At 38.0% G+C, this 19,283-nt stretch overlaps 1 protein-coding gene and 1 pseudogene across 1 annotated transcript; one reads left to right on the top strand and one right to left on the bottom strand.

Moving 5' to 3' along the window:
* Positions 1–4,216: 4,216 nt before the first annotated feature.
* Positions 4,217–5,422, top strand: LOC140808425 (uncharacterized). The gene is made up of 2 exons (XM_073165560.1): positions 4,217–4,644; positions 5,069–5,422. Exons 1-2 carry the CDS (start codon positions 4,344–4,346, stop codon positions 5,284–5,286), a joined length of 519 nt encoding a protein of 172 aa, XP_073021661.1. The 5' UTR covers positions 4,217–4,343; the 3' UTR covers positions 5,287–5,422.
* Positions 5,423–5,526: 104 nt separating this feature from the next.
* LOC140808424 (probable 6-phosphogluconolactonase 1) lies at positions 5,527–7,144 on the bottom strand (annotated as a pseudogene).
* Positions 7,145–19,283: the final 12,139 nt, after the last annotated feature.

The raw sequence follows: 19,283 nt of genomic DNA on the forward strand, positions 1-19,283 counted from the left end.
CGCTTAGAGTTCGGTGCGAGGATCAAAAGCCCTCTTTTCCTGGATTTGAAAAAGAAAGAAGACCTACGCACCACAAGTGCTACAAGTTCGGACTCTTCAGCTGTGTGCGCTTAGCTTCTTTGTCTTGTTGTGCGCGAAAAAGCGCTACAGCCGGGAAGAAGACCGCTTCCTAAATTAAGACCACTGATGAGCAGATGTCATGCTCTCAGGACTCTTTCATCTGGCAATAGACACCATAGGATAGGGGCGGGCAGGCTATTTAATGTTCCTCCTATTCAGACACCAATAGAATAGCGCAACTGTTGGATCTCTCTCCAACCAAAGTAGGTTTTTGCTCCGCACGAACCGATCCAGCTGTCACGTAGTAAAAAGAAAAACGAACAGTGGTACCCGGGTGAGCCAATTCTCCCAGCGCTCGGGGCAAGGGAGTCGCAGATCAAAGGCGGAGCTCAACCATCAGACACACCACGACCAGATTGAACACCTCGAGATCCACTACTCGAACTCTTCTATATCCACTATTGATTCACTGACTGATTTAGCAGGGAGCGAAGCCTCCTACAGTGAGAGTTGAGAGACCAACTGTAATCAAAGGGAAAAGGCAAGGCACTTTCAGTCTGCTAACAATCAATCTTTGAAAAGCGGTGTCAACCGGTCTTTCTTTACCCATTGAAGTGAAGGAGAAAGCACTTTGCTTTGAATCACAAAGATCTAGCCTAGCAGTTAGGACCAATCCGATGTGATCTTAGAGCAATTGACTCTACCCAACTCTCTCTAAGTAAGAGCTCACCCTTACTTAGCTTAGTCTTCTCGAAGGATATAAAGGTCCGTGCTTCTCCTGTGAGCGAGTCCGAAGTGGGCTGCTTGCTTTCAAGGGCAGGGACGAAGCCTGTTGAGAATGAAACTAGGAAAGACTCACTAAATCCAGGGCACTCCTACTAGTTGTAAGAAAAGAGATCTGTACCAGGTAAAGAGAACCTCCACTCCAACCATGGGAAAAGAGGTTTTTCAATCTTCTTGACTTGTGTCCAGATTTCCAGGCGGTTAGATCAAGATAAGAATGGTATTATATGGGTGTCTTCTCGATAAGAAGAAGGACTTTCTAGTAGTGAAATAGGAGTCAGTGCTCAACTAGTCCGGAGACTATAGCTCAGTCGAGCTTCTAATCCAGCCACGAAACATAAAATAGAACTTAAATAGATAGTACATTCAAGGTAAGCTCAGTCTTAGGCGAAGGAAGGGCTTCAAAAAGAAATTGAAAAGAATATAAATGAAAGGCCTAGATGTAGCCTGTGCGGTGCAAGCCGGAACTGTCTGAGATGAATAAAATGTCGACACCGATGAAAACATAGACAGCGGAAGAAGTCACTCTCAATCCGATCTAGCAAGAAATGCTCTACCGATAGAGTCAAGCGAGAGAGCTCATGTTGAAGACCATCCGCCTTAGAAAAGCTTTTCTAAGAAACCAGTCTCATGTTTTGGATAATCAGTTGGTCTCAGGTAGCCTAATTCTCCTTTCGAACTACGAGATTCGGGTTGGAGTCTTCTACGGGGCATCTCTTCTTTATAGATGAGGAAGTCGATTCAGAACACGCAAGCAAAGGAAAGATTGATTATAGGCCAGTGAAATAGAAAGATTCGCTCTTGGGCTGACCTATGATAACCACACATCCAAGTATGGATAAGTCGAGAGCTTCTCTCTCTGCAGCAGCCTTCGATCTAGTGTTCACGCTTCGGTTCTACTCTACTAGACATCGGGGCCCTGAACATGCTTCTTTTTGTGTGGTATAGCTCCGAACTTCAGTGTCAGCAACTCCATTTCTTTTGGTGGGCAGTAGTGTAGGGTGCCTGCGAACGCAGAGCTGAGCCATCTCCTGCTACTCGCGCGGCTGCTTATCAGCCCGTAGCTTGCTTGCAGGCGCTTGAAGAAGGATCAAGAAAGTCACCATCGGAAGTTGTATGTAGTTCGCTGGAACCTGTAGTGGTGGAATTCACTGAAGCAGTGGGCGTGGCAGAGGCAGATCTTTGTATGGGTAGAATGGTTTAAGCAGGGGCATGAATAGATCGTGCTTGCACCGGTCCGGACAGAGAGGAATGCTTATCGGATGATAGTTGTCTCGTTCGTGGATGCTAACGTAGACAAAGGCCGGTTTCACTTAGTATTCACCACGCACTGTTAAGAAGACTTGGTGCTTGTAGCTAGTGATGCAGGGGATGCTGGTGAGACTAGGGATACCAGGGATGCTAGCGCTGCAAGACAACTAAATAGAAATTCAACTGAAAGACTAGACATGCATCGTCGCCTAACATATCGTCTTTTCTAAAGGATGGTCACCTCATTCATATCTAGAAAGTTCAGAACGAGCATCAGTCCGCCGCGAGAAAGGAGATGGAACAACTCCAGATTAACAAGCTGCGCCTTACTAAAACAAGGAAGGAAGATTCTTAGAAGCCCTTAAAATTTGAATTCTGAAACATTGGAAGCTTCTTTAACCAGAAGCCTCTCACCAGAACCTCAACCTCGTTCGTTCTCGGGCCTGTCTTGCCTTCCGGGCTCTTTCTTTGCCTTGGCCCCAGTTGTTTAAGCGTTGGTCCTGTGGTCCCTCCCTCTCTAGTTGCATAAGCGCAATAGCTAGGCGCATCGCAAAAAAGTCTTATCTAGACCAAATGACGTAGTAATTCTTCGGGCCACAGTATTTAGGTTCCGGCTGAGTTCCAGTTTTAGCTATATCTTTCCTTTCAACACTGGGTTTTTTAACTTCACATATAGCTCATCAGCTTGTGACTTCGCACTCTCAGTTTCGAGATTGGGAATCGACAGAACTTCCCTTTCAACATTAGAAAGGTTATTTAGGTAGCTTAGCTGGTTAGATTTAGCAGGCGAGCGGAGTCAAGTCAAGCTAACGCTTCCCTATCCCGATCTAGAAAGGATTTCTTCTTCTTCACATTCCTATAACGAACTGCTTACCGCGCAAATCCCAAGCGAGTAGAACTATAGCTTTGTTCACAACACAACCTGGACCGCGTCGAGACTGTCTTTCTCAAGCTCTCCTCTCAGAAGGAAAAAAGTCTTATTCTGATTGCACGAGAGATTGCCCTACCAGCTAACTCCTCTCCTTTATGGGTTGGCTACCGGGGATCCATTGTGGCTTGTGACTAGGTTGGTACGGATGAATTACCATCAAGCCTAAGTTATCTGGTTCTAGCTAATGCCCTAAGCTAAGGGATTGGCCTTGCTTTGGGTTAGTAATGCTCTAAGTGCGGTTAGTACAAGAAGGTACTGCGGCTTACTACCATTAGCATCGACATCGAGAATTCAATGTATTGTTACCGTACCGTACCGAAATCTTTGGTATACTTAAAATCGGTAAATTCATTTTTTTTGTTACGGTAATCTCGGTATACCGAAAATTCGATATTTTTTCCCACCTCTAACAGGGCTTGTATTAGCATGTGCTATATTACACAATTTTCTTTGAAAGAAGTGTCAATTTGATGAATTTCAAATTGAACTAGATAATGAAGCTCAATTGTCTTCATCAACACAAGTTTATGAAGGTGACGACTTTGATCAGTTATTTAATACTCAAAAACAACAACGAGCAAATGCTAATACATTGAGGGATATCATAGCCAATGGAATATAGAACGATGTTGATTAAATTGTCAGTAATTATTAGATTTTTTTTATAAAAGACTACTCATTATTTTGAATGTTCTTTTAATAAAATTTTATTATGAACTTATAAAAATATTATTCATTAATATGTTGAATTGACACAAAGAATTGAAATTTTGATTTAATAAATTGGATAGTTCATTTGTCGTTTTTCACAAATTAAATTGATTTAACTTTTAAGTAAGTAAAATTCATTTACATTCATAAATAAAAATAATAATTTAAAATTGAAGAGGTTATCTATGTCCAATAATTATTTTAAAAAAATTAATAAAAAATAAATCACAATTATAAACTACAAAATTCACATAATTCTATGAAAAAGTTTACAAAAATCTACAAAAATTTTGAAAACAAGTCTATAAGAGTCTACGAAATTTGTTTTATAATTCTATGAGATTTCATAAAAATCAATAAAAATCCATCAACTCTACCAAAGTTCATCATTTAAAAAAAATTATTAAAAATCTTTAAAAATATAGAACGAATTAACGTGCTTAAAAAACATATATAGCAGAGATTTCAGTATTTCACTATGGAATTCATAAATACTAGTTTACTCTGTTGCGGAACTCCATTGGTCACGTTGTAGCCACCGCCGGAGATAATTGCGCCACCGTGATCACTCACGACACAGGTTAATTCTTTATTTTCTTCGCCGAGAATGAATCAGGGAGTGCAGAAGAACACCCTATACGTGGGCGGTTTAGCGGAGGAAGTGAATGAGAGCATACTCCACGCGGCGTTCATACCATTCGGCGACATTAAGGATGTGAAGACCCCGCTGGACCTGGCCACACAGAAGCACCGCTCCTTCGGATTTGTTACCTTTCTGGAGAGAGAAGACGCCGCCGCAGCCATGGACAACATGGACGGCGCCGAGCTGTACGGTCGCGTGTTAACTGTTAATTACGCACTTCCGGAGAAAATCAAGGGTGGCGAACAAGGATGGGCAGCTCAACCCAGTAAAACCTCCCGCTATGTTTTTAGTTGCTTTATGTATTTATTTGAGAAATTTAGAAGAATTGGTTGACTATTGCTTGCTTAATTTCGGAATCATCTCTTTTTCAGCTGATTTTTTAATTAGGGTTTCTGTTGTGATTTGTGTGCTGATTTTATAAAACTATTTGCTAATGATGGTTGAACTCCTGTGTTATTATTTCAAATTACTCGGCAAGCAAACACTAAATACACTAGATTTCATCATCTAATCCAGGCAATTGAATTATCCTTCCTGAGCGTATGATAGTTTTTACTGGAAAATCGGAGTCCAAAAGTAATCTTTTGTCTTGCATGACTTACTGTTAGTTGAATTTAGTCTTTGTGACTTGTTAGAAATTCAAGCTAGTATTGAGTTAAATTCTCACTTTTACATTGGTTAATACTCAGTTTGGGCGGATGCTGACACATGGTTCGAGAGACAGCAGCAAGAACAGGAAATGTTGCGCCTTCAAGAGGAGCAGCGGGCCGCAATGAAGGAAGCAGAAGAGTTGCACATGAAGAAACTGGCCGAGCAACGAGAAGGCGAGAAAGAAGAAGCTGATCCAATGGCAAAAGCTGAAGCTGAGGTTTTGAAACAGAACGCTGTTGCGTCTGTTTCGAGTTAAGTTAGCAGACAACAGTTTCCAAAAGTTTATTTCTTGTATTCATAGTTTCCAGGTTTATCAAAAGCTATAGCATCAAACACCATGTAGCAGATTTTGTTATCAGTTATATTTCTTAACTTTTGAGGCATTGATTCAATATGTTTTACGTGTCCTAAAATTACACTGAGGTAAATATTCAGTCAAAGCATATGATAAATGTTTATCGAATACATATCTGTTTGTACTGCTTGTAGTTGGTCGCGAATTTCAACTCTACTCGGAAAATTCTACACTTTGGAGTTTTGAGGCAGCTGCTGTTTCAAGAAACCACACCAATTTCCCGTTCACTGGACAAACCATCCTCGCGGGCAGATCAGCAGATTCGTGATCTGTATCTTCAACTGCCATTCGTGCAGCTTCGGCTTTGTTCACACCCGTGAAAACTACAGCGACATCGGAGGCAGAGTTTATAACAGGTAAGGTGAAATTAATTCTCTCTATGATATGTCACCCATTCTTCTTCCAAATTCAGCGGAGAGTGATTCGGGAATAGAGATGCAACCTGCCCATCGGGTCCCATTTTGAGGAGGACCAGTTCGAACTTGGGACAGTCATGGATTTCAGAAACGCTGATCATGCGAGTCTTGAAAAGCTGTCTGATCACAAACTCATAGTCCTTAGCTGCCTGTTCTACTGGTACCAAGTCGTCGATGGAATACACATGACTGTGGACGACGTGTACCTGGAATGAACCGAACAAAGTCGATGTTTCACTCGATCGTCATACTGAAAAATTAATGAATGCAACATTCGTAACGCGTTTTAGTTATAACTTACCTTGGCAAGAAGATTATCCCTAACTTTCTTACAAGTCCTATCAGCAGCGTAAACTACATACCATTTGGCCCGATCAACTGTCCTCTTGTATGGGCTTTCGCAGAGTTTTCTGCTCAATACCAGAAGTTCATCGCTCAAATTTTGTGCTACAAGTAGCTAGGAAGCTTGGGTGCATCATGCAATCACCCGGAAGCCCAGCTACAGGATATTGGATGTCAAAGTTGCCTCCGATAATTCTGAAATGTACTCCGCCAAATAGCTGCTTAATACATCGACGTTTTCTTGAACTCTTAACTATATTCCATCCTTTTTCGCCCTCATAAACAGCCATGTTTCTCACAAAGATTGTAAAGCAGACTGCTTCAAATTCAAAAAGATCATGAAAAAGGATCAATAATACCTCTATCTCTAATATGGAACACTGTTTCTTGCTGTTGTTTCTAAAAAGAATCCACTAATCATATTTGACGAAAATGAATCAAGGGAAAATGTTTCTTGAAAGGTGGAATTACTCAAAAACAAAAACAGAAAAAGGAAAAAAAAAGGTGGATCAAGAATCCAAACCCATTGTCACCCACAAATCTCGATCTTGTTTTAAAAAAGATAATATTTTATGTCTTATAAGTACATGAGCATGCAAGATTTTCATCTAAATTTATTACACAGATTTAATCTTATGCACAATCGGAACATGGAACACTGATAGAAATTAGTAAAGACATAAATTATGTTAAATCAAGAAAAAAAATGAACAACACTACATCTGAAAAAATATCTGCAAAATCTTCTCATTTTCATGCCTGCAAAATATTCGTCAGCACAAAACATGCTTATTAAAAAATTCTTGCCCACAAGTACAACAAATTAAACAAGGAAATTCCATCTTTGAACTATTTAAAAACAGTAGTAATTTTTGTTGTAGTTAAAATGAATCTTATTTATTTCATTATTTAATGCGCCCACGATAAAATATAACAAGGGGGAAGAAAGGGAGAATCTTACAGGCCAAAAAGACAAAAATGGGTGTCAAAAAACGAAGTAAATTGGAGAAACAGAAGCTGGTTTTGAAGCTGGTTTTCAACTTTATGGTTTACTAGGTATTGGAACCTCAATATTTGAGGTGTTTACCCAGATTTATTGTGCAGATGTTTTCTTTTTGTTGCATATTGGCTGACATATTGTAACTAAAAAAAATGTAGGTCGGATAGAGTATGGTGACAGAGTATGAATAAAATGTAGATATTATAATAATTTGTACATATACTATGGAATTTTTGTGAGTAACATACTTAGAAAGCATAAAAAGTTTAGTTATTTTCGTAGTATTACGCGCTGGTATCATTCTTGGCCTCTAGCTGTTGAGTTGTACCTGGAAAAAAAAACCGCGATAATAAAGTTAGTTAATTTCTAGCATTTTGGTTGAGATCCATTTATAAAAAGTTAAAAAAAATGCGAAAGAAATTGTTTAGAAATTCTAAGCATATCATGTTAAAGAATTGAGAATGAAACAATTTGAGAGAACAAATCATTTATCTTGTTTAAATTTTTAATATCGTTGTAAACATAACTATTTAAATGTATCCGCTCTAAACATTAATATATTTTGAAAATGTATATTATTTATTGTTTTTGTTGTTAAATATATCTACAAATCAAAGATTATAAATAGTAGGATTTTATCAAAACTAAGAATGAGCTAGATATATCAGACATTAGGTAATTATGAGTAATATTGTAAGTTATTTACATATTTAAATGGTTGACAATGGATATATCAGAAGGAAAATACAATGTATCAATTACATGAATAAAAGCTAGTTATGCATTAAAAAAATAATTTAAACTGATGTAAAGAGTGAGATAAAAACAAGTACTATAAATGAAGATTTTGTTGAATGTTATTCAGAGTTCTTGGTAGTTCGATTTAAATTTTTTGTAAAGGAACCATTTTTAGTATATAAGATAAATGTTGAACTATATGCTCAATGAACATACTGAGGTTGACAAATAATGTTGAGATTTAGCTCTGTCTCGATATTAGCTGCATAGTCTATCAGAAGAGAAAGCTTTGAATCCATATTAAGTGCTCTTCGGAAGATGATGACCCATACTGGGTTCGAGAAAAACATTTTCATTAGTTCCTCAACTTCTTTTTCAAATAGATAATTGTAGTAACATTGACTGCAGTCGATACATTCACAGTACCGATTGTTTTCCATTAGAGTTGGATTTAAAAAAGTAAGTTTAAATTTTGGGGAAAAAGCATTGGGATTTTTGGATATTTAGGCGTAAGATAAAAGGAGGCAAATGAAGTTATATAAATTGAATGAGTTAGGGTGAGTCATAGATAAACCATGACACATGGGGTGCTTATTTTTGGCCACCTCATTAAAAATAGATTAACTCTGTTTAACTATTGACAAGTGTAAGAGACAAAGTTAGGTGTACTCGTTGTGGTGTCGAAGTTCTGTTTTTTTTTTTTTTTTTTTGTAATTGTAAAGATGTTTTGTTTTTGGAATTATTTTAATTGACTAAATATTGCAACAGTTGTTATTTTGTTTGCTTTATAAAAATAATACAATAATATTTAATTGTAAGTTGAGAATAAAATAGTGATGCTATATATATAAGATTGGAAAGTTTTGGCTATGATGCAGTAAAACATGGTATTATTTAATGTAATTCAAATAATTTGTAGGTGTTGAGATATTTTATAGTTGATTGTATCATTTTGGAAATATATCTGTGTATATGTTTTTTAACGATTTGGGTGGGGAAAAATTGTCTTTTTTCTGAAGATTTTAAAAAAACACCGCACTACAAATGTTAGGCAAAAAAACAGCAATTTTTTGGAGATCACCAAAAAAAAACATAGGTACTAATATACATGCTAGACTTTAACATCTATACCAGTGCTTCAGTCTTGTTTAACATGTTTTAAGATTTCACTCACCATTTTCTCTTTGGAATCTAATCTTCTCTTACCTGTTATACTGGCATGCTGTGTTTTAAGATATGTTTCGAAGTGTTCTTCTTGCATTGCAGAGCTGCTTTCTTGGGATTCAGATAAAGCTACATTCTTTCGTAACAACCTGTCACCTTTGGAAGTAGAACCTTTATCTTCATAGCTGTGCGATGCTGATGTCGATGATGATTCTGAAGCCAGTAGACATGCGATGCTTGTGTTTCGAACGAAACTTTTCCCTCTTGATTTGTTCCACGACATTCTTAGTTGGAAAAGGAATTTTGACTCTCGTAATTTTTGATTAAAAATGTTAGGGCAAAAAAGCATTTCCTGTGGTCGATAAGATAAATGTTGTTGAGCAAGTATCAGAAGTTTTATAGTGGCAATAATTAAGTGTCTAAAAAATATATCTTTTCTTCAGCCTCGATTACATCTTCTCCTGACATACATAGCAACATGCTTGCTTCCTTGTGCTCCACATAAACATGTAAATTCCTAGTACCATCAAACAAATCTGCCTAGAATCGTAACCTGTACATATATCATAAGTAAGATGGCATGTTTTTAATGAGTGTAGGATTTCAGAGTATACTAGTTACTTACAAGAGTTTTGGACTTGGTAAATTATGGTTGCAATAAAAACATGTAAACTCATACTTGTATGCACCTCCACAAGCTTTAGACCAATCTGGACAAGCCAGAAAGTATACACAATTCTCTGAGTTTTTTATTGTTATTCTAGCTTTGATCCAAAAGGATTTTACCTGAGAATCAAAGTGTGGATATGTTCGAACTACTTATTGGCTTCAAAGCTAGATAAATCAATAAATAAATAAATACAGACTTTCAACTTCATTCAGGCTTAGGATCTGACTGATTTTGCGGATTTGGGAGCCAAATGGTTGGTCTATTGCTTGGTTGGCTTTATCATACAATTTCTGGGAGACAACACTTTCAATATATTCTTTATTGCTTTGCAACCTATAAAAAATGGCGTTATGTCAGTTATTTATTTCTGAGTATTATGGAAGAACATAAATATAAGAAAGAAATATGAGAGAAAAGACAAAGACAGAAAGTTGAGGAAAACATAAGCAAAGACAACAAGACAACTGTTCATTCAGCAGACCTTTTTGTTCAGGATTTTCTTATTATAAATTGATATACCATAATGAAATGTTTTGTTCATATCTTGCTTTATTGTGGTGCAAAGATAACATAACCATTTTGTGAGTGTATCCACAATACATCGCAAGGAAACTAAACTGTAAAATGCATTTCATACAGCAAATACATCACAATTGAATGAAGATAAATATGAACATTTGCACAATGTCTTGAAGATAAATCTGAACGTACAAACTAAATGTTATTAGGTACAAAAGAGCAAAATATATAGCACAATATGTATAGTTCTGGAAAAAGAATTATTCCTTTTTACATAGTTAAATCAAACAGATTTGATTGTACCGTAAAATGTGTTGACAGAAAGTCGCATCCCTAAAATCACAGGAAGAGTGTGAACATTTTGAATAAAAAAAATGCTCCAGTTTGGAGGAATTCTTCCTATAAGGTGAGAACTAAGGGTCTACGCCTATCAAGTAGAGCAAACAAATATTTTTTGTTTTAGATAATCAGTAAAAAAATGAGATAGAGCAGTAAATGTTCTTTTTTTTAAAACAATGTCCGACAAAATAAGTAATATTCAGTTTTTCTGGTCAAAGTAGCTCACTCTTCATTTACGATAACAAATTCTTATAAATTTCTTTTTGTATTCTCAACGAACCGTGGAGAGAAAACATGAATTACGCTGCATAATAAGTCTGGAACGATGAACCACATGAATAAATTTATATATAATGTATTTGTATGATGAAAAAGAAAATCGGAAGAAGAACTTAGCTGATTTGTTTACTTGACACATCTGTCCACTCAAGACATTGTGCAAATGTTGTTAGTTGGTAAGCATGGTCAGTATGCAGCTGTTCCTTTTCATCTGCAAGCCTTATGTATGTACTCCTACCAAGCAACATTTGATATTTCGCAGATGCAAAAACTGGTGCGTTGCTGGTTATTTCTTTAACTTTAGCATTCCCGATGTAGTAGGTCTTGAATAATTGAAGTAATTTGTCCAGCTGCTCAATATCCTGGTCGTATATAATTCCTTGCATGGTTCCATTCTATAGAAACAAATGGATAACATAAAAAACAGGTTCAATGTAATTTTTTGTCCAAGTATTAAAATGTAGTTTATCTCTTTGTCAATAAACAAAGTTTTTGTTGTCTTCCCCATTTTATGAAACGAATTGGGGTTTTTTCAGAAACAAATACTCTAACAAACCAGTTGCGTATATCTGGCTTCAGATTTTCCAAAGTTGTATATTTTTCTTCTAGTGGCCTGAATGTAAAAAAAATAAGAGAAGTTATTGTTCATGAATAATTCACATACAAGTACACATAATTTATCTGAAAAAATTTCTAATTTTGAATTATTCAGACTATAACATACCTTTTTTTATAGAGCTAATAATGTCATTTAAATATATTGAAAGCAAACACATGGATGTTTAATAAATTTTTGCACGCAATGCTTTTGTTAATAAAAAGATAAGAAAGATAAAAACTAACATGTGTCAATAAACATGTGCAACATCCAAAACTTCACGGTATACTACATTTTTAGTGCATGTAACGCTATGAACTAATGGTGTTGGTGGTCTAATAAGTACCTTCACTTGATCCATATTCTTAGCTCTCGATAATGCAACATATAGTTGTCCATGTGAAAAAACCGATTCTTTCAGATAAATACCAACACAATCTAAAGTTTGACCTTGTGCTTTGTTAATAGTCATTGCATAACATAAACGTACTGGAAATTGTTTTCTTTTAAATGGAATAGATGAAAAATCATCATGTGGAGATTCTAACGTTATTCGAGGAATGAAGGCGGTTTTTCCTGCATGTGTGCCTACTGAAATTTCTGCATAGATAACATTTTTACTAAAACCCTTGCAAAGTAAACGTGCATCATTGCAAAGCCCTTCAGTTGGGTTAATATTTCGTAATAATATGATTGGTGAATTTATTTTAAGAGTTAATTTGTGTGGAGGAAGTCCTTGAGGAGTTAAACAGTGAATAAATCCTCCTGATCTGGTATTACACAACTGCTTGTGTTCTCATCCCAGCTATAATAGGTAGTTTCTTGGCCAGGAAATTTATTTATAAGAACATCATTGATTTCGTGAACAAAGTCATTTCTTGTTGTAAGTATTGCACGTTTTACAAATAAAGAGATATCTAAATTAGAGTCAGTAATGTTTGGAAACACAATGTTTATTAACGTATTCAAAGACGTAATGTCATCTGTGAATGGGATGTTTATGTGAGATGAGATTTGGATTTCATTGTCTTTGTCAGTAGCTTCAATCCCATTAACAATTTTCAACAACCAAGATGAGAAGTTGGAATCAAATAATGCACGCATGTTTATTTGGAGTTTTATTTTCGTTAGCTGATTCCATAATGGTGACATAACAATGGAAGCATCTATAATATCATCCTTTGTGCTTTTTAGAATAACGGGCAATGTTTGACGAAAATCACTACCAAATACAAGTTTGCTGCCTAATAATACTTTCGAATCCATAATGTCTTGTAACATTTCATTGAATTTTTCGGTAATACTACGCCTAGCCATCGTAGCCTCATCCCAAATAATGAGTTTTGATAGTTTTATTAAATGTGCCAATGCACTTTGTTACTAATACTACATGATTTGATATTGTTGTCCTCTAAAGGAATTTTAAATCTTGAATGAGAAGTTCGACCTCCTGGAAGCAAAGATGCTGCAACCCCTGAAGTTGCTGTAGCAATTGCTATGTCACCAGCGGAGCGAATTGTAGCAAGAAGAGCTTTATATATGAAAGTTTTTCCAGTACCTCCAAGGCCATCAATGAAGAAAGCAGCTGGTAGATTATTGTGCATGTGGGGACCCGGGCTCTAACTCAATTCTTTTCGGGATTAAATGGATCTGTGAGAAAATGTGGGTCAAATTTTCGCTTTTTAACATTAATTCAAATGTATATAAATAAGCATAAAGTCTTTACTTATTGTACAAACATCCAAACATGTCTTGTTCTAATACAAACATATCTCTAATGTTTATTACAAACCATAAAATACAAGTAGTACAAGTCTAGTCTGACACCACTAGTGATCTTCTGCGCCCGTAGTCACCACTCTATCTCGAACTCATCTCTGTCGTGACCCTGATCCTACCCCACCTGTTGTTATGCACACATACAGACATAACAACAGCCGGAAACTCCGGTGAGATCAAATCCCAGTATAAAATATGTATACATGCATATGCATAGTAAAATCATAAAACACAATATCATGCATGTAACATAAATCATAGGTTCCATAGTCTATGAAACCAATCTATAAAATCATGCAGTCTAAGTCAAATCATGTCTAGACTCAGTTTGACTCTAATCTAGGGATCCCGGTGTGAATAAGACGTCACTATCTGTCACCTACCCACCCAATCGAGGTAACTGTACGTCTTATTCCTAGACTTCGGTCGTGTCTGTATCGAATGTCTACAATCGGAGGAAGTCTGCTCCTATGCGTCGATACACCGAACGTCTAGTTTTGACAAATCTGTCAATGACTCTCATATGTCAATGCTTGAATATAAATCTATAGACAAAGCATGATCATATCAAGAGATTTGAATATAAATCTATAAACAAATCCAAATCATATCAAAGAAATAAACCATAAATCTAGTATGTGATTTTGTTAGGAAACTCAAATTGAATCTCATTTGAGTTGTGTCTTCCCCAAACAAAACATGAATTATACCTTTCTTGCACAATTTCTGTCAATGTCGAAGTCTCGTATTCTTGATATCAAATCTATTAAACCAAATCTGAAATAGCAATGTATGTATATATATATAAGGTCAAACCACCATTCAACAAATGCTAATACGGTTCAATATCAAATCTTGATACAGTTCGACGGTATAACGGCATATTCTCGCGGTACCAATCAATTCAAATCTCAATATATATCAACACATCAAAATCCTCTATCCATAATCAATGCCATAACTATTTCAACTTTGAAAATCTGTATAATCTCATGCATATAGATACTGAAATTTCATCACAAATGCATACGGTAACATTTCTTCAATCCGGTTGCGAATACGCTATGCTCAATATGTCAAGAACACATATAATCATCATATCATAATTCTTTCAACATATAAAATCTAAATCATGCTGAAACTTAACCAAACTTACATCCTTAGATAGCTCTTGATACAAGGAACACAAATCTATGCTTATATTGAAGTTTGGATGAATATTTCTTGCACAAATCCAAGTCTAGAATAAAAGAAGCCTTCTCCTTCTTCTTGAATTCCTCTCGATTCTCTCTTCAGGAAATGGAGAAGGGTGATTCAGCTCAATTCTATATATATACCATGCCATGTGTCAGCTTGAGAAACATAGGTGGACTTCTCGCATGCAACACCGCGGGTGCGGTGGGTGTCGACCGTGGGTGCGCTGTGCCCTCGGCATCGCTTTTTAATTTCTCAACTCGACGACCGCTGGTGCGGTCTCATTTGTACCGCGGGTGCGGTCTTGTCACCGCAGGTGCGGTCTTGTTCTTACCGCTGGTGCGGTATCACAATGTCAAAAATAGGTACCCTACTGGACATTCACCACGGGTGCGGTACTTTCCTGAGCGCGGGTGCGGTATTGTCTCGAATAAAAACTCTCATTTTCTGTCCATGCACCGCGGGGGCGGTAGGTAATGCAGTGCAGGTGTGGTATGGCTTCGGCCATTCCTTCAAATTTCTAGGTTTCATGCCAAACTTCATCATTTCCCACATCTGATCTCTATATACATTATTCATAACATATCTATTAATTCAAAAATGTCAATCAGTATTCCGGGCATTACATTTATCCCCATCTAAGAAATGATTTTGTCCTCGAAATCGCAGGCAATCTATCAAATCGTACATGACAAGTAATATAATCAAGACTGAAGAATTACTTACATCATGTAAATAACTCGGGATGTTTCTGTCTCATATCTGCTTCTGTCTCCCAAGTTGCTTCTTCGATGCCATGTCGACTCCATTGGACTTTCACTAGCGGAATAGTCTTTGTTCTGAGCTTCTTTTCTTTCCGATCAAGAATCTGTATCGGATGTTCAATATAACTAAACGTCTGATCAAGCTTAGCTTCGTCAGGATGAATGACATGAGAAGTATCTGGCATATATCTACGCTACATCGATACATGAAAAACATCATGTATTCCAGATAAAGAAGGAGGAAGAGCCAGTCGATAGGCTCGATCGCCAATCTTTTCAAGAATTTCGTAAGGACCAATGTATCTCGGAGACAATTTCCCGCGTTTGCCAAATCTGACAACGCCTCTGAAAGGAGAAATCTTTAGAAACACTCTGTCTCCCTGCTCGAATACTAACGGCCTACGTCTGATATTGGCGTACTTCGCTTGCCTATCTTGTGCTTGTCTTCATTCTTTTCTGAATAATCTTCACCTTCTCAGTCATTTCTCGAATCATATCAGACCCAAGTTCTGGTACCTCAGATACATCATCCCAGTAGAACGGAGATCTGCACTTCTTGCCATACAAAGCTTCAAACGGTGCCTATCTCGATACTCGTTTGATAGCTGTTATTGTAAGAGAATTCACAAAGAGGTAAGGAATCTTGCCAACTAGTGCCAAAATCTAGCACTACGGCTCTCAACATATCCTCTAAAGTCTGGATAGTCCGCTCTGACTGTCCATCTGTCTGAGGATGATAAGCAGTGCTCAGGTGTAAAGTCGTACCTAAAGCCTGCTGCAAACTATGCCAAAAGTGAGAAGTGAATCGTGGATCACGATCTGATACGATAGACTTCGGCACACCATATAATCTGACTACCTCTCTGACATACAACTCTGCCATCTGCTCATGACGATATGTCGTTCTATATGGAATAAAACAAGCAGATTTGGTTAATCTGTCAATAATGACCCAAATCGCATCACAGCCCCGAGATGATCGAGGTAACTTCGTCACAAAGTCCATGGAAATGTGATCCCATTTCCATTCTGGAATAGATAGACTCTGAAGTAAACCTCCGGGCTTCTTCCTTTCAGCCTTCACCTGTTGGCAATTCAAACACTTTGACACAAATCCGGCGATATCTGACTTCATCTGTTTCCACCAGAACTGTGTCTTCAAATCGTTATACATCTTTCTGCCACCAGGATGAATGCTGAATCGACTACAGTGCGCTTCTGACATAATCTGTTGTTTCAAATCTGAAACATCTGGCACTACAAGTCGATTATTCACATACAGAACATGATTACATACCTGATATTCTGACAAATGTCCTGATCGGACCATTGCAATCGATTTCTGAACATTCGGATCATTTCTTTGTGCTTCTTTGATCCTCATAATCAAGTTTGGCTCAACTTGAATCGTAGAAATTTTCAAGGGTCTACTCTCTGTGTCAAATGCCAGTCTAGACAAACAGCAATCTTCAATTAGATTCGAGACACCTATTGTCGATAAGGATAGGGAACATACCTTTCGACTCAAGGCATCTGCTGCTGCATTTGACTTCCCCAGATAATATTTGATTTCGCAATCAAAATCTTTCAACAAATCGAGCCACCTGCGCTGTCTCATGTTCAATTCTGACTGAGAGAACAGGTATTTCAGGCTCTTGTGATCGGAGTAGATCTCAAATTTCTCGCCATAAAGATAATGACGCCAGATCTTTAGTGCAAATACGATAGCCGCCAATTCAAGATCATGAATTGGGTATCGAGTCTCGTGTGGCTTTAATTGTCTAGAGGCATATTCTATCACGTGTCCTCGCTGCATAAGAATACACCCCAGCCCTCTGTGAGATGCATCACAATATACAACGAAATCACCCGTACCTGAAGGAATCATCAAGACAGGTGCACTAGTCAGCCTCTTCTTCAACTCTAGAAAACTAGTCTCACAGTCTTCAGACCACACAAATGGCATATTCTTCTGTGTCAACTGCGTAATAGGCTTCGCAATACTGGAGAAATCTCGAATGAATCTACGATAGTATCCTTCCAGACCCATGAAACTGCGTATCTCTGGCATAGAAGTCGGTCTCGGCCAACTGATAATAACTTCAACTTTACTCGGGTCTACAGAAATACCATCTCCAGAAATGATATAACCCATGAAGACAACCTGTCTCAGCCAAAACTCACACTTGGACAATTTAGCATATAATCTTTCATTCCTCAGTGTTTGCAACACAATTCTCAAATGATTGGCACGTTCATTTAAATTCTTAGAGTACACCAATATATCATCAATATAAACGATCACAAACTCATCCAAATATCTTTGGAAGATGCGATTCATCAAACTCATAAATACCGCTGGAGCATTTGTCAAACCAAAAGGCATGACAACAAATTCGTAGTGTCCATACCTGGTTCGAATGCTGTCTTCGGTATATCAATATCTCGAACTCTGAGTTGATGATATCCTGATCGCAAATCAATCTTAGAATAAACAGATGATCCCTGCAACTGATCAAATAAATCATCGATACGAGGCAAATGATACTTGTTCTTTATCGTTGCCTTGTTTAGTTGCCTGTAATCTATACACAATCTCATGGAACCATCTTTCTTTCGAACGAATAACACCGGATCACCCCAAGGAGACACACTCGGTCTAATGTATCCCTTGGCCAGAAGATCTTCTAACTGTGCTTTCAATTCTTTCAACTTTATCCGTGCCATTCGATAAGGAGCTCTCGATATTGGAACAGTATCAGGCATCAGATCTATGCTAAAATCAACCTCTCGGGCTGGAGGTAACCCTGGAATCTCGTCAGGAAATATATCTGCAAACTCCCGTACTACTGGCAAATCTGCCAATGCCGGGCTCGATTTCTGTAGGTCTACAGAATAAACAAGGAACCCTTCTGCTCCTTTCTGCAATAATCTACTCATAGTCAGAGCAGATACTAAGGGAATCCGAGATCTGGAACCCTTACCGTAGAATTTCCACTCCTCTGTCATTTCAGGTCTGAATCTGACGATCTTGTGAAAACAATCTACGGTGGCTCTGTACTTAGTCAACATGTCAATCTCCACTATGCAATCAAAATCAGATAGACCAATTACAACACACTCTAAATCGATCTCATGCCCCTCAAACTGTAGCATGCAATGTCTAACTGAAGTCACAGATATCAGACCACTTCCCAACGGAGAAGTAATAGACACTACAGTAGACAATGACTCGACAGGCAATGCATGCACTAATGCAAAACGTTCAGAGATGAATGTATGGGATGCACCTGTGTCTATCAACACATATGCAGGATAACCGCAAAGAAAACAGTTACCTGCAATAACATCGTCTGGTGCCTCCTGCGCCTGCTCCTCTGTCAGCGCAAACACTCTAGCCTGTTGTCGGGAGGTTGACTCACGGTCTGACTACCTCTTGGTCTCTGCTGAGCCTGTACAGATGGTGGCTGGAATGAGTGTACTGATGTCTGTCTCTCCATCTGAGGCACCGATGCCGATGATCCGGCACTCTGGGATCGTTGTGCACCTCTCTGGGGACAAACTCTGGCAAAGTGTCCCGGTTGCCTACAGATGTTGCAGCATCCCATGACTCCCTGACACTGCTCTGTGGTATGTAGACCTCCGCAAGAACTGCAATAAACACCACTATACTCTGAACCCTGACCCTGACCTCTCTGTCGGGATCCAATGGAGCTCGATGAACTGCTCCCTGATTTCTTGAATTGTTTGCCCTTGGCTTTCAGAAATTCCTTCTTGCCACTACTACTGCTCCCACTATCAAATCGAGGAGGAGGTGGTGGAAATGATGCGGCGGCCGGTGGCTGTCTCTGACCCTGTACACTATATGAAGCCCTTCACTGCCTAATCAAGCGAGCCTCTGCTCCCTTTGCCCTGTTCAGTGCTTCAAAAAAAGTGTTGGGTCGCCCCGTGTTCACTAAGGTGAAGATTTCCGGATTCAAACCATTTATGAATTGATCAGCTACCGCCTCGTCATTCCCTGCTACATGTGGTGCAAATCGAAGCAAGGAAGAAAACTTGGCAACATACTCCTCTATGTTCCATTGCCCCTGTCTCA

Source organism: Primulina eburnea, chromosome 12 (assembly GCF_022965805.1).
Source record: "Primulina eburnea isolate SZY01 chromosome 12, ASM2296580v1, whole genome shotgun sequence".
In the NCBI taxonomy this organism is placed as follows: domain Eukaryota; kingdom Viridiplantae; phylum Streptophyta; class Magnoliopsida; order Lamiales; family Gesneriaceae; genus Primulina; species Primulina eburnea.